The sequence below is a fragment of the Epargyreus clarus genome, unplaced genomic scaffold, assembly GCF_041222505.1.
Source record: "Epargyreus clarus isolate Ecla_fem2 unplaced genomic scaffold, WU_Ecla_fem_2.2 ptg000033l, whole genome shotgun sequence".
Taxonomy (NCBI): domain Eukaryota; kingdom Metazoa; phylum Arthropoda; class Insecta; order Lepidoptera; family Hesperiidae; genus Epargyreus; species Epargyreus clarus.
In genome coordinates this window covers 641,495-656,170 of record NW_027332238.1, presented here as the reverse complement: position 1 = coordinate 656,170, position 14,676 = coordinate 641,495, and the positions used below count along the sequence as shown (strand labels likewise).

Sequence of the window (14,676 nt, the reverse complement as noted above, 5' to 3'; positions counted from 1 at the left end):
TAACTAACTAACAGCCCGTAGAACTACATAGTTTAGTCAAAAAAAATGAAAACCAAAAAATAAAAAAAAAATAGAAATACAATTGCCATTTCAAATTACAATTTTTCAAGTATTACTCGACATTTCATACATTACTCCCATAAAACTACACAGTTTAGTCAAAAAAATTGAAGCCCAATAAAAAACAAAATGAAAAGAAATACAATTGCCATTTCAAATTACAATTTTTCAAATATTCTGTGACAAAGTTTTGCAAAATTCAAAGTGGAAAAAAATATGAAACTGTACTTTTGAAAAATACCGATTCAGATATTTGTTTTAATATAAAGAAATACAATAGCCTTTTTAAATATTATTTGACACTTTACAAGTTTTGCAAAATTCATCTTTGAAAAAAAAATGGAGACGATGTTTTCATAAGTAAGTTTTCACTGTTGCTTTTTTTAATTCAGTCGACATTTCAAAACAATATTACATAAAGTGCATACATGCAATGAAATATTACATAAAGTGGAAAATTCTACTCGTGGATTAAATGAAAAATATAGACGAATAGATAACCACTTTCCTTTGAAAAGTCGTTTCAATTACAGTTCAAATACAATTTTTCAAACAAAATAAGTGACACAAAGATATATTATGTGTCTACATTTTTAGTAATAGAATTAGCAAACGAACAGTCCACATGATGGTGAGTCACTGTCACTGGGACTAGAATAGGGCTACGGTATCCCCTGTCTGTCGTAAGAGGCGACTAAAAGGGGGCTTCCGGGGTTGCGGGCGGCAAGAGTGGGAGGTCGAGCCGTCCGGTAAGCGACCCCGGGAAGGACGGCGGTGTGTGTGGTCGCATACCGTCGTAAACTAAGTGATTATTTGACTGACAAAACGGTGTGGTCTGAAGTAGTTCCAGCTCCACATGTACCATTAGGTTAAGTTTAACATTGTAAAATCCATTTTTTTTAAAAGATGTGTGTTATGGAGTTTCTTTCGCCGCTTCTTCTCCATAACGAAACACCTTGTGAAGTGGTGGTTAGTTTGACATTCAAAAAGTACTCTGTAAAGAACCTATTTTGAATAAAAAAAATTGATTTGATTTGATTTCATTTAAACACCAGGCGGTGTGGCGAGTCCTGGAGCTCACCTGGGTGGAGCCCGAAGGGGCGACGCGTTCAAAGGACTCCGGTTGCGTTCCGTAGGAGATCCCGGAGTCCTCTTGGCAACATAGAGGACGGCCACCGGGGGGGTTTTAGTGCGGTAAAAATCCCACATAACCCTGTGTCGCACTCACGGCAATAGATGTGGCGGTGGTGCCGCCGGAGTCGAACCACAGAGGGTGTACCACGTTAAATTTATATATATATATATATATATATATATATATTTATATATATTTTTATAATTTCCCATCATAGTTACTACCAATATAGACATATAATATATCTACAGTGCCCCATTATTTTCAGGCCCGTGCCAGACATAGCACAAACATTTGAACACATATTTGAGCAAATGTTAGAACACAGAGAAACAGGGGTACTTAAGTATTTGTTCAAAACTTGCTTCAAATATTTGCACTTTGCCATTTGGTGTCGGTTTTTCGAGCGCACATCAAAGCGTTCAAACTCCAAATATGTACGCAGAATGCTACACATGCGCAAAGTCCAGTTGCTTGACCAAGACATGAGTGACAGCTTAAAAAAAATAAACAAATAAGTGTTCAAATGTGTGTTTTCACAAAGCAGCAAAGTCTTCAAATATCTGTTTACGTCTGGCACGGGTCTCAGACAAAACGAAAACACAGCCAAATATTACAAAAAAAAAAACAAAATAAATTCAATTTCTAAAGCGCATACTGATCCGGTCTCAGTTGTAATGTTCAAGTGTTCATTTTTCAGCATTACATTACAGAAGTGCGTAACCAAAACCGAAAATCTATGAATTTTTAAATGATGGAAACATTTAAAAATAATAGATCAAACAACTACCAGATAACTTTAATTATATAGAAGGCAAGAAGCATGCAGTCCACCTGATGGTAAGTGGCTACTGCCGCCCATGGACATCTACAATCAACAGCAGACAGGATTAGATATCTACCTGAAGTCGGCCATCCTATCTGGGGTTGATTACAGATGGCCATGCGGCAGTACCCTCAGGTGGATTGCATGCTCGTCTGCTACTCCTATATTATATAAAAAAAAAATAAGAGTACTATTGAAAATCGGGTACAGATGCGCCGCTACCCCTGAGGACTAAGCTGGAACGCCTCTGATAAGTATGTCTCTTACCACACTTCAAACCAGAACACAGCAGCGCTACACTGCTGTTATAACAGAAATAGATGTGGCGGTGGTGTCCGCACCACTGCGGTTTTACCACCTTATTTTTTTTATTATTACAAGTTGTAAAATTACAACCAATGTAAAAGTTACTTTACACTACTGTAATATTCTATTACATTACAAATGAATACCAGATCAGTATGATTTATCCGACATTAATAAAACAATTTACAAACTATATATCTTACAACAATAATTATGGGAAATTATTAATAATAAAATAAAATAATTATTTATTAATTAATAATATGGCAACACCCATAATTGCACCAAAGGATCCGATGACACGCGTAAGAGATCATTAAAATGATATCAAAAAGGAAAAAATAACTAAATGAAGTTATACTTCTCTATTGTATTTAATTTTTTTTTTCAAAATAATTATAGGTGACCAAATAACTTAACGAAAGTATATTAATTAAATATGTGTTACACCAGCGCGCGCAACTCCGACCCATGCTGAAAATATTACTCATCTGTTTTCCAAAACGCACCAAAAGAAGTATAACTTCTCAAAAATCTTATAAGATATAACTTATTCATATTTATTACAGTAACACCAACATATATCTAATATACAAAATTGAAACTCAGTTTTTTACAAAAAACATATTTTAGCGACATAAAATTTCAATGTGGACAAATACCAAAGAAAAAAGTGCAAAGTTCGTAAATTTTGATAAAAACCAAAACTGTATCATTAGTTTTAAAAAAAATATATAAAATATTTTTTTAATAATCAAATTATACAATTTTAGTTTAAATTTTAAAATAATCTATTGTTCTAGTTCATAAAACATATTTCATATATACAGCATATAATCAAATATACAACAGATAATTTAATGGAAGAGCGTGTACATTTTAAAATGACAAAGACTCGTTTTTACAATGTCCAAGTGAAATTATTTAACGGATTATTATTTGACGAATAGTTTTACTAAATGTAATTTCCTTACAATTAGTAATTTAGTTCTATTTCAAGATTTTTATAATAAACTCGCTTAATGTTTTTATTCGATACATAATCTACAAATAGGTCGTTTAAACTTTATTCGGACATTGTAAAATAGGGACTTATACAGATCATAATTTAAATCAAATGTAGACCGTATTATACAGTGTATAATTCAATAATAACTTGTATTTTACATACATTTGATAACGTAACATTTTGTATACGGATTTTTAGAAATAATATGTGTACAGGCAGCAGAAGTGTAGTTATTTTTTTAATTGTTTAACTAAAGAATTAAGCAGACGTGCTACCTTAAAGTAATCAACGCCGCCTATGGACATTTGTAACACGAGAGTCGCCAATGTATCGCCGGCTTTGAAGGAAAGTTCTTTTTGCACCTATTTTGAAGAACCCCATTTTATACCTCTCCGGGAATACTTCAAAAGGAAGCTCATTTCACATCTTGCACGTTCGTTGCAAGAACGGCCGTGCAAACCAAACCGTGGAGTTTTAAAATGATATTACGTGAAACACGTGTATTTTGTATAAAACTACAAGTTGTTCATAGTTCTCAAATGCCGCGATGAAAATATTTTGGACTGAAATAATTTTGAAGAAATTTAAGTGAAGGTTTTCGACTTCACCTACTAAAGGCTATAACATTGTTATTCTTTTATTTTCCTGTAATTATACACCGCATAATCTTGTAAAACGAAATCGTGAACTATACAAAAACTCGATAAATAGATATTTTATACAACAATAACCCATAACTTTATATAAGCAATTAAAATTATTTTAATTTGGTAATACGAGAAATAAGAAGCCGTCTTTACCTAAAAAGGGGTAAAATGACGTCACATAAATTGTTTAGTTATATGTTTATATGACTACTATAGTGGGACATTTGCAAGTTTTCAATTTGTAAACTTGCTTCCATGTTATTATTTTATAGATTTTCTGCCCATATAGCATCATAAGACACTTCTCTTCCCCCCTCTTTGTTACATCCTTTTATATTTGAAACGTGTGTGTTTTTTTAAGTATACCCCTAAAACATTTAAAGTCTCTTTTACGTAAGTTTGTGAAAATTAAGATACACTACACCTGAAATATTTTAAACCCTCCCCCTCTAAAAAATCATATAAGTACAACCTTTAAAGATTTTTTATTACACCTTGAGACATATTGAACCACCCCAACAAAGTGTGACGTCACATCCACCCCTGATACCCTAACAGAGAAAACATTACATTAAGATTTTCTGGAATTATCTAACACTATACGAAGAGGAAGATATCTAGATTAACATTTAAAATTGATTTATCCTATTAATTTTAAAAACACTATTCAATAGAATTTTGTACTGAAAAACGGCCGATTTCCTAACCAAACCACACCCCCCTTACACCACGGATTCTACCCGCATTTCGAAAATATTCACCTAATTTTTTTCTTTCTAAAATAATTTTAACCGCTCCTCCTAATTCAAATATCGCCGAATTCATCAATTTTGTAATAAAGGACGGACGTAGCCAAAAGAGGTGAGGTTGCACCCCGTAAGGTCATCTGTAAATTACGTCATAAAACAACTATCCTCCCCTCACCCTTGTGACGTTAGAAAGGTTTCCCCTTTGGTACAGAGAAATTTCCTGCCAGGTGAGACAATGTCTTGCCCCCTGTAAGGTAACACAGTTTACCACTTTAACAAGATAGATCTCCTTGTGGGCTAGATGATCATGCACGGGTAGCGGCCGAGCTCCGACACTCTCAGTTCGGAGCTTGTCTATATGCAACACGTTGAGAAAACTTCGTAGTCGCCTCGTCGCCTCGTGTATTTTTTTCTTCTTTTTTTAATTTATACCAACGATAAGGCAGATGGACTACCTGGTGAAAAGCAGTCGACGTCACCTATAGACATTTGCAACACCAGAGGAGTCGCCAATGCATCGCCGGCTTTGGAGAGCTCTTTTTGCACACTTATTGAAGAAGGGTGTATTAACCACAAGTGAAGAATTATGACGTCACAGCCCTTTAGTGACGTAATCTACAGTCGACCGATGCGAATAGAATCCATGGCGCACACTCTAACCTACAATCACATTGTGCCGACAGATCACAGATATTAAACCCTGACACCGTTTGCTGCTGTCATGGTGCACTAAATTTTTCATACAAAATCTACACCCATTCAACGCATTCAAGACTCAATTATACTATTTCCATTTCTTTATTATCTCGATGACAGTTCTTTGTAGTGTTGTGACCAAATAAGCAATGATATCGTGTTACGTTTATCGTTATAGCGTTTATAGTATAGCTGAATATATAAAATCAAAGTAATTACTTTTAAGTATTGTTTCTTATAAGTGACAAAGTGTCTTAATGAGAATCATCATCAACCCACCACTGTCCCACTGCTGGGCACGAACGAACTGGTAACGAAAAAAATAAAGTGGTAGTTGTATTGACATTCAAAAAGTGCTCTGTAAAGAACCTATTTTGAACATAGATTAGTAAAGATACTTCGCCGCCTTGAAATTCAAGGAAGCCACGAACGGCTTATTAGTAAGTTCTTTTTTTTAATTCTTGACAAATAAAAACATTTTTAGAGATAATTTACGAATAAATAACTAATACTGCGTAATTTACATAATAAATAAATAATTATTACAAATATTTTAGAGACGTTTTAGCACGGAGACGTGGCAAAACTTTTTTACGCAACTATTTCAATTCTCAAAACTGGGTACCTTTTCTTGTTAGGAGTGAGTAATCTTTACTGATCTATGATTTTGAATTAAAAAAAATAATTTCATTTGATTTAATAACAACATGAAAATTGTATGAAACGAAATACAGCGTATACGACTGGAAAAATAAATTAAACTTAATCCAAGGAGACTATAATACGGGTATTTTTTAGTCGCGAATAATATTTTTCAAATTTCCTAGCGTAACAAGTCTACCTATTTAAATAGTCGAATTGATATCAAAGATTTTTTTGAGCTTTGCCCAAATTTAAAAAATGCTTAGCAATTTCAGTTTTATAAGCTTTTAAGCTTAATTAAGGCAATATTATATAATTAAAAGCGACCAGATCTATATATAAATTAATGTGGTAAAATTCCCACCATTTAAGAGTCCAGGAATCGATTCCCGGCTTAAGCAAGCAGCTAAACTACATCCACAATGTGGTTATATCGCGAATGATATTTAAAGTATATATTTTTAATTCTAAAATCAAGATGCATATTCCTTTTTGATTATATTTTAAAACCCTATAATTTTAAAAATCAACCCCCACAGTAACCATGACAGCAGCATAACTACCCCTACATTTCATGTACTCTCACCCCCAATAATTTCGAGCCCCAAACATTATTCTAACTACCTATGACTAAATATGAAACTTTATATTAAAAACGTGTAATATACCTTATACAACCTGAACGTAGTCCGTACAACAGTGGATTATGTAGTGTATAATTCGCTATTATACACTACATAATTTTATTGTAGTTCAGATAAAAATGTATAGGATGAGCCCATTTATTATTGTAAAATGCAAATAATTTTCAATTTAACTTCTTGTATGCAACTTAACTTATAGTTTTATAGCGAGCATAGATAAAATTTGTAAAAATTTCAAGTATCTATCTAAAACGGTGCCCTGAGACAGACAGATAGACAGCAGGGCCTTAGTAATAGACTCCCGTTTTGACCCTTAGGGTAGGAAGCCCTAAAAAGCAAAATTTGAAGTCTCTTTATTTACTATTACTATAAAATTATAACATTTTATTATTTTTTCTGATTATTTAATAATATTGGAGTAGCATACGAGTATGCAATCCACCTGATGGTAAGTGGCTACTGCCACCCATGGACATCTGAAATCAATCCCAGATAGGATGAGTTTCCTACCTAAGATTGATCACACATACTGCCCCTGAGGACTAAGCTGGAACGCGTCGGTAAAGTATTTCTCTTACCACACTTCAAACCAGAACACAGCAGCGCTACACTGCTGTTATAACAGAAATGGGTGTGACAGTGGTGCCGGAGTTAAACCACAAAGGGTTCTACTTTCAGAATTACAAAAATTATATGCATTTTACAAAACCCACCCTATACAGATAGATAAGGCAATATTCCACGGAAGCCTAACAATACCTAATATTATTTTACCTACCATAATTTTCATGACAAATTACCATTTTCATCAATTATATAATATTATAGCTTGTAAAATATGTACAATTTAAATTATACGTATTTTTTAATTTACAATATGTATAATTAAAAGTAAATTAAAAGTCATAAAAAAAAGTCTTTTTAACAACGCTTTAATTTTCAAAGATTCCTAAAAATAATTTTGTGATTATTTTTGGTATAAACTTTTAGCCGAATATATAAAATGTATTTTAATATTTCATTGTATTAGACTTAATCACATACGAATTATAGTATGTGTCGTGTTCTTCAAAAAAAGAAGTACGAAATACCCAATACTTACAAACATCTGTGGTTATATTTGCCAGTTTATGCAAAAATGGGACAAACATTTGCGCAAATGTTTGTCATAGTTATGCAGTCCAGCTGCTTTTCATTACTGAATGGACAATATTAAGATCACATCATTATTTCATCCTAATCGCTATTTTGAGCGCAAATATTTGCACATTATATCATGCATATTAATTAGTTGTGACAACATTTGAACAAATGTTTGTACAAATATGAGGAAGGTTTTGTTATTCGAATACCAAGCCCAAGTAATATTTGTGTAAACTCCCAACTCTATGTTGTGACGTCACGTTTTTAACGAATTTTAAATTCCTATGACGTCACAAAATTATAACCCACATATTACATTCACACATAAAATCCTGAGACGTGACGTCATAAATATAATGCCGTCACGATTTTAAACGAAATTAAAATGACCTGTGACGTCACAAAACTTACAATCCTTAAACCTGCTAATAAAATCCTGACTGATACATGACGTCGTAAATTGCATGACGTAATTACCCCCCCCCCCCCCCCCTCTATGTGACATAACACACAGATAACAAATACAACAATGACAACCAATTCTTATTGCACTTACAAACAGAGCAATACTAAAATAGAGTCCAACTGTAACATGTTTCAATGCAAATGGTAATCCGTCAGTACACTAGCGCTCTAAGCTGTTTTACCTCGTTGTTCCGTTCTCTTTCTCTCATTCGCTGTCTCTGTCTGGTGCGTTAGGGTCATGTGCCGTCTGTGAACAATTAATAATAAGAAAATGTAATAAAAATAACCAACTGCTTAAAAATTAAGATAGAACACTTTGTGGTTCGACTCCGGCGGCACCACCGCCACACCTATTTCTGTTATAACAGCAGTGTAGCGCTGCTGTGTAATGGTTTCAAGTGTGGTAAGAGACATACTTATCCGAGGCGTTCCAGCTTAGACCTCAGGTAGTGGCGCATCTATGGCTAAGCGCAGGTAGGAAAATAATCTTATCTGGGGTTGATTACAGATGTCCATGGGCGGCAGTAGCCACTTACCATCAGGTGGGCTGCATGCTCGTCTGTTACTCTAATCAAATATCTTTTTTTTGCTCAAATATAGATTTTACAGTTAAAATATACATACCGCTATATAACAAGAGTTAATAATGCCAAATAAATAATAAAATATCTAATATTTACAGTAAATTATATTATATACTACTAGCTGACCCGGCATACGTTGTGTTGCCATATAAATAAAAAAATGTTAAGGGTGAACAACCCTTATCACTTAGGGGTATGACAAATAGATAGCCGATTCCCAGACCTACTGAATATGCATATAAAATTTGGTGTAAATCGGTAAAGTCGTTTCGGAGGAGTACGGTAACTAACATTGTGACACGAGAATTTTATATATAAGATATATGTATTATGTCAAACTATAGTCTAACTAACAACCGCCACACCTATTTCTACCTAATAACAGCAGTGTTAGACGCTGCTGTGTTCCGGTTTGAAGGGTGTGGTAAGGGAGACAGACTTTTCCGAGGCGTTCCAGCTTAGTCCTGAGGGGTATCGGCGCATCTGTGGCCGACCTCAGGTAGGAATATCTAATCATAACTATAGATATTATAAAGATAAATCTACCTCAAGCCTCTCTCAGTTCTGAACGGCAAAGAGCACTCCGAACACCTGGCCCCAACTTCCTTATCAGAATCCTGTGTGGGTGCTGCCCTGGTCTTCTGGCTGAAGTCGATCGGCACTATCGGTATGATGGGCAGCATGTCTTCACCGACTTTCATCTTGTTCTGTTTGGTTGGTTCCGTCTTCTTGGGTTTTGACTCTGGTGTTTTCAGTTTTGTTATGTCTGCGAAAGGATAAAGATATTATCAGTTATGATAGAGCTAGTCGTGTGATAGGTAGAGACCGCGCCAAACTTCTAGTCCGCTCTGAATATAAATACGAGTCAAGTCGCAACAGCAAATTGTAGACATCAGCGGGACGAATACAAAGCGGCGGGTACATAGCCCAGCTTGTGTGCCAGCACGTTGCTACGGAGTATATGCTCGTAGTATTGAAGGTGGTAGAACGCTTTGTGGTTCGACTCCGGCGGCACCACCGCCACACCTATTTCTGCCTAATAACAGCAGTGTTAGGCGCTGCTGTGTTCCGGTTTGAAGGGTGTGGTAAGGGAGACAGACTTTTCCGAGGCGGTCCAGCTTAGTCTTCAGGGGTAGCGGCGCATCTGTGCCTGACCTCAGGTAGGAATATGTAATCCTATCTGGGGTTGATTACAGATGTCCATGGGCGGCAGTAGCCACTTACCATCAGGTGGACTGCATGCTCGTCTGCTACTCCTATAATATAAAAAAAAAGTTGCGTTCGACCGCATTGGCCCGCTGACTACACCTGCGCACAACCGCTTCAGAACGGACTAAAAGTTTGGCGCGGACTATACCTACTTGGTCGTCAGGAGTGGCGACGCTGTGATCGGCTTCAGATCTACATGGAGTTGGTTGTTTATATTTGAGCCTAACGATAAAGCAGACATGCTACCTGATGGAAAATAGTCAACGTCGCCTATGAACATTTGCAACACCAGAGGATTTGCCAATGCATCGCCGGCTTTGTATGGGAGCTCTTTTTGCACCTTTTTTGAAGAGCCCCATGTCATAGTGCTCCGGGAATATTTCAGGAGGAACTTCATTCCACATCTTGCACGTTCGCAGCAAGAACGTCCGTGCATAATAGCAGTGATAGCCTAGTGGTTAAGAAACTCAGCCTCTCGATCGAGGGGTCCGAGGTTCAAATCCCAGACACGCACTTATGATTTTTCAAAGTTATGTGCATATTAAAAATTAATGATCACTTGCTAAACGGTGAAGGACAACATCGTGAGGAAACCTGCATACCTGAGAGATTTATAAAAAAAAATGTGAAAGGTATGTGAAGTCTACCAATACGCACTTGTCCAGCGCGGTGGACTATGGCCTAATCCTTCTCATTATGAGAGGAGACCCGTGCCCAGCAGTGGGACAGTAATGGGTTGATGGTGATGATGATGATGAAGGTGATCATGATGATGATAGTGATGATGATGATGAATTATATGAGTGGCCACTCACCCGCCAGGAGTAGCAGCCGAGGCCTGCCCAGCTCCGCCACCAGGCTGAGCGGAGGACCCTCATCGCTAGAGCCGTCCGACTCGCGCTGATGTTTCTGGGCCTTCTTTATACGCTTCCTGAAGCTGCGGACACGAGGAATACATGGTTTAGGATGGGTATAGTCCGCGCCAAACTTCTAGTCCGCTCTGAAGTTGTTGCGAGCAGGTTTTGTAAGGGCACACTATTTGCGCTATGTACCCGTGGGCGAGAGCGGGCAGCGGAGGGTGCCGGGAGGATCCCACGCTATCTTCATCCCGCTAATATCTGCAATTTGCTATTGTGACGCGACTCATTTCCATATTCGGAGCGGACTAGCAGTTTGACGCGCTCTCTATCATGAAATTGACATTTTTTAACTTATTCCAAGCAGTGATAACCTTTTTTTTTTATCGGGGGGGAACCTTCAAAAGGTACCCGACGACGTGGGAGCGACGTCGAGTTATGTGGGATTTTTACCTCACTAAAACCCTCCAGAGGCCGTCCTCATCGCTTGTTGGAGAACTCCGGGATCTCCGATGGAACACAACCGGAGTCCTCCAAGCGCGATGCCCCGATCGGGCTCTGCCCTGGGAGAGCAGTTTTCGCTCCTCCCAAACCAGCTGGTGTTCACGACGGTATGCGACCACACACACCGCCGTCCTTCCCGGGGTTGCTTGCTGGACGGCTCGAGCTCCCACTCTTGCCGCCCGCAACCCCGGAAGCCCCCTTTTAGTCGCCTCTTACGACAGGCAGGGGATACCGTAGACCTATTCTAGTCCCGGAACTACAGGGACAAAGCAGTGATAACCTAGTGGTTAAGAAATGCACCCTCTTGATCGAGGAGGCCAAGGTTCCAATCCCAGGTACCTATGATTCTTCAAAGTTATGTGCGTCTTCGAAATTAATTATCACTTGTTTAAACGATGAAAGAAAACATCGTAAGGAAACCTGCATACCTGAGACTTATAAAAAAAAATCTCAAAGATATGTGAAGTCTACCAATACGCTTAGCCAGCGCGGTGGACTATGGCCTAGTCCCTCATTCTGTGAGACCCGTGCCCAGCACAGTCAGTTCGTGATGTTGATGATGATGATGATACCCACCGTTTCCTCGGCCGCCTGCACACCACTGCCGGCTTCTTCTGCTCCTCGTTATTGTTGATGTTGATGTACTTCTCACAGGCCGCTGAGCCTCGCTCCAGCTGCTCAGCATCCGTGCTAGTCAACGAGCTCTTGTCACATGCGAAGAGATCAGTCTCGTTGCTTAGCTCGTTACTGTCTATCTGGTCACTGAAATGTTTAATATGATTACTGTAATTTTTTATATATACTAGCTGACCCGCAAATATTGTGTTGCCATATAAATAAAAAAATGTTAAGGGTGATCAACCCTTATCCTTAGGGGTATGATAAATAGACAGTAGCCGATTCTCAGACCTATTGAATATGCATATAAAATTTGGTGAAAATCGGTAAAGCCGTTTCGGAGGAGTACGGTAACTAACATTGTGACACGAGAATTTTATATATAAGATGTTAAGAAAAAGTTTATTTTAATTAATATTTTTTGGTTCATGTTTTATTTCAATATTTTCTATTCATTATTGTCTATTTGTGGCAATCAATGTGACATTAATTTAAATATAAAAATAATTCCATGGAAAAGAAAACGTTAAATATATTATATAGTCATCTTTATATATATGACTAGTGGTGCCCACGGCTTCGCTGCATTTTAAAGAAATAATATGACATACATAAAACAGAAATGTTGTACCTTCATTGGAATGACAGTGTTCCATCTGTCGAAAATTAGCCTTACCAACTCCCAAACCTTCGTGAGCTCTTCGACAACAACTTTGCTAAAGATCATCACTTGATCAAATGCATAGTTTCCGATTCTATAAAATTAAAAAACCTTTTCCCATGGACTAAATTGTGAATCTAAACCATTCTCAAGTCCCCTTGAACACACACAACAAATTTCATCAAAATCAGTCCAGTCATTCAGGAGGAGTTCAGTGAAAGTCACTGTATGTACAGACGCACATAAGAAATATATATATAAGGATATATAGAAGTAGCAGATGAGCATGCAGTCCACTTATGGTAAGTGGCTACTGAGGTACAGACATCTGTAATCAACCCCAGATAGGATTAGATATTCCTACCTAAAGTCGGCCACAGATGCACTTCTACCCCTGAGGACTAAGCTGAAAAGCCTACCACCATCAGTTTAACGTGATTACCGTACGTTTTGATACACAGGGTGATTTTTTTAAATAGGTCTTCAATGCCAAATCCAAAACTATAAGGATTAGCGAAAAATGCTCAAACGAGTAATATTTTCTTCGAAATTAATCTTTTCCTCTAGTTTGTCATAAGCAAAACACTATTGTTATAACAGAAATGGGTGTGACAATGGTAATTCTGAAGTCTAACTAAAAAGGGTTTTTGTAAGATGACTTACAGACATACTAAATTAAGCCTTAGGGAAAGCAATGTGCCTGTGGCCGACCTCAGATACAATTCCAATACAATCTGGGATTGATTACATTCATTTCTGATCTTACCATCAGATTGAATAGCTCATGTATAGTCCGCACCAAACCACTAGTCCGCACTGAAGTTGTTGCGAGCAGGTGTAGTCATACAATTTGCTATGGCGACGCGATTCATTTCTATATTCAGAGCGGACAAGCAGTTTCACGTGGACCTTTCACATAAATAATACACAAAAAGAAGTCAAAATACCTCAAATCGGATACATCACTCTGAGCGCCCATCTCCAGTTTCTTAATCTGGAAGGTAATGTTGATCCGTTTGTAGATCTCCTCGGTGATGTTGCGACATTTCTCATACTTCGGGTCTAAGGTTTCATTCGGTATACTGGACCAGCCAGATTTTTCTACAGCAGACATTTTCCTTATAAGAATCTTACTAGAATCACATTATTTATACTTAATCCCGCGGTTGTAGAGCCTAGCGTCGATAAAACAACCGACTTGAGCCATATTCGAAGTGCAAAACAGAAGAATCTGTTACGAAATGAGTCTTGATAGAACACCGAAATGGCGGGATATATTACAGCGGTCAAACCGCCAATAAACACGACTATTCAACCTAAAAACGCCTTTAAGACCGTTTTCTAACAATTTGCACCCACAATTCCCGCTAAAAGCACCGAAATTCACGATTTTCAAAACAAAGAGATATCAATCAACTTATTTATGGCACTATTACTATAGACACTGCCTCCAATTTCACGCCGTATTGCAACAAATTTTTAAACGACTAGACAAAATAATGGTTACGGCACTATCCTACAGCCTTTCTCAACAATAACAAACACAAACAACAATAAAAACTAAATTAAACTATATCGCCTTTGCGGCTTTTTTTGGATTTTTTGACGTTTTAAATTTAGTGTTGCTTGACATTAATTGCTCATTCATAATTTAATAAATAACATTTTTCGGCATAGACAATATGATAAGTACTTTCACCACAAGAGTGTGTGAGATGTGAAACTTTTAAAACGTAGAATTGTATTGAAAACAGTTGTTTTACGATAAAAACGTCCAAAACCCCTATTTTCACGTGAGAAACGCACTGAAACTATTGATTACACGATGTGGACGAATACTACAGATGAAAACGTAAGGCGATGATCATAGACAAATGATTATCACTTAAATGTATTGCGAAATTTAATAAATATGAAAATT

At 37.1% G+C, this 14,676-nt stretch overlaps 1 protein-coding gene across 1 annotated transcript; it reads right to left on the bottom strand.

Moving 5' to 3' along the window:
* Positions 1-8,421: 8,421 nt before the first annotated feature.
* Positions 8,422-14,479, bottom strand: LOC140755500 (uncharacterized). Its single transcript, XM_073090789.1, has 5 exons — positions 13,703-14,479; positions 12,053-12,238; positions 10,931-11,052; positions 9,453-9,672; positions 8,422-8,569 (listed from the first exon to the last, which is right to left on the bottom strand). The coding sequence occupies exons 1-5, from the start codon at positions 13,867-13,869 to the stop codon at positions 8,491-8,493; spliced, it is 774 nt and encodes a 257-aa protein (XP_072946890.1). The 5' UTR covers positions 13,870-14,479; the 3' UTR covers positions 8,422-8,490.
* Positions 14,480-14,676: the final 197 nt, after the last annotated feature.

Coding starts and splice junctions, on each gene's coding strand:
- LOC140755500 (XM_073090789.1), bottom strand. CDS start 13,869: ATGTCTGCTGTAGAAAAATCTGGCTGGTCCAGTATACCGAATGAAACC. Junction 11,053..12,052: donor TGCAGGCGGCCGAGGAAACG/GTGGGTATCATC, acceptor TCGTGTCCGCAG/CTTCAGGAAGCGTATAAAGA. Junction 8,570..9,452: donor AGAACTGAGAGAGGCTTGAG/GTAGATTTATCT, acceptor AATTGTTCACAG/ACGGCACATGACCCTAACGC.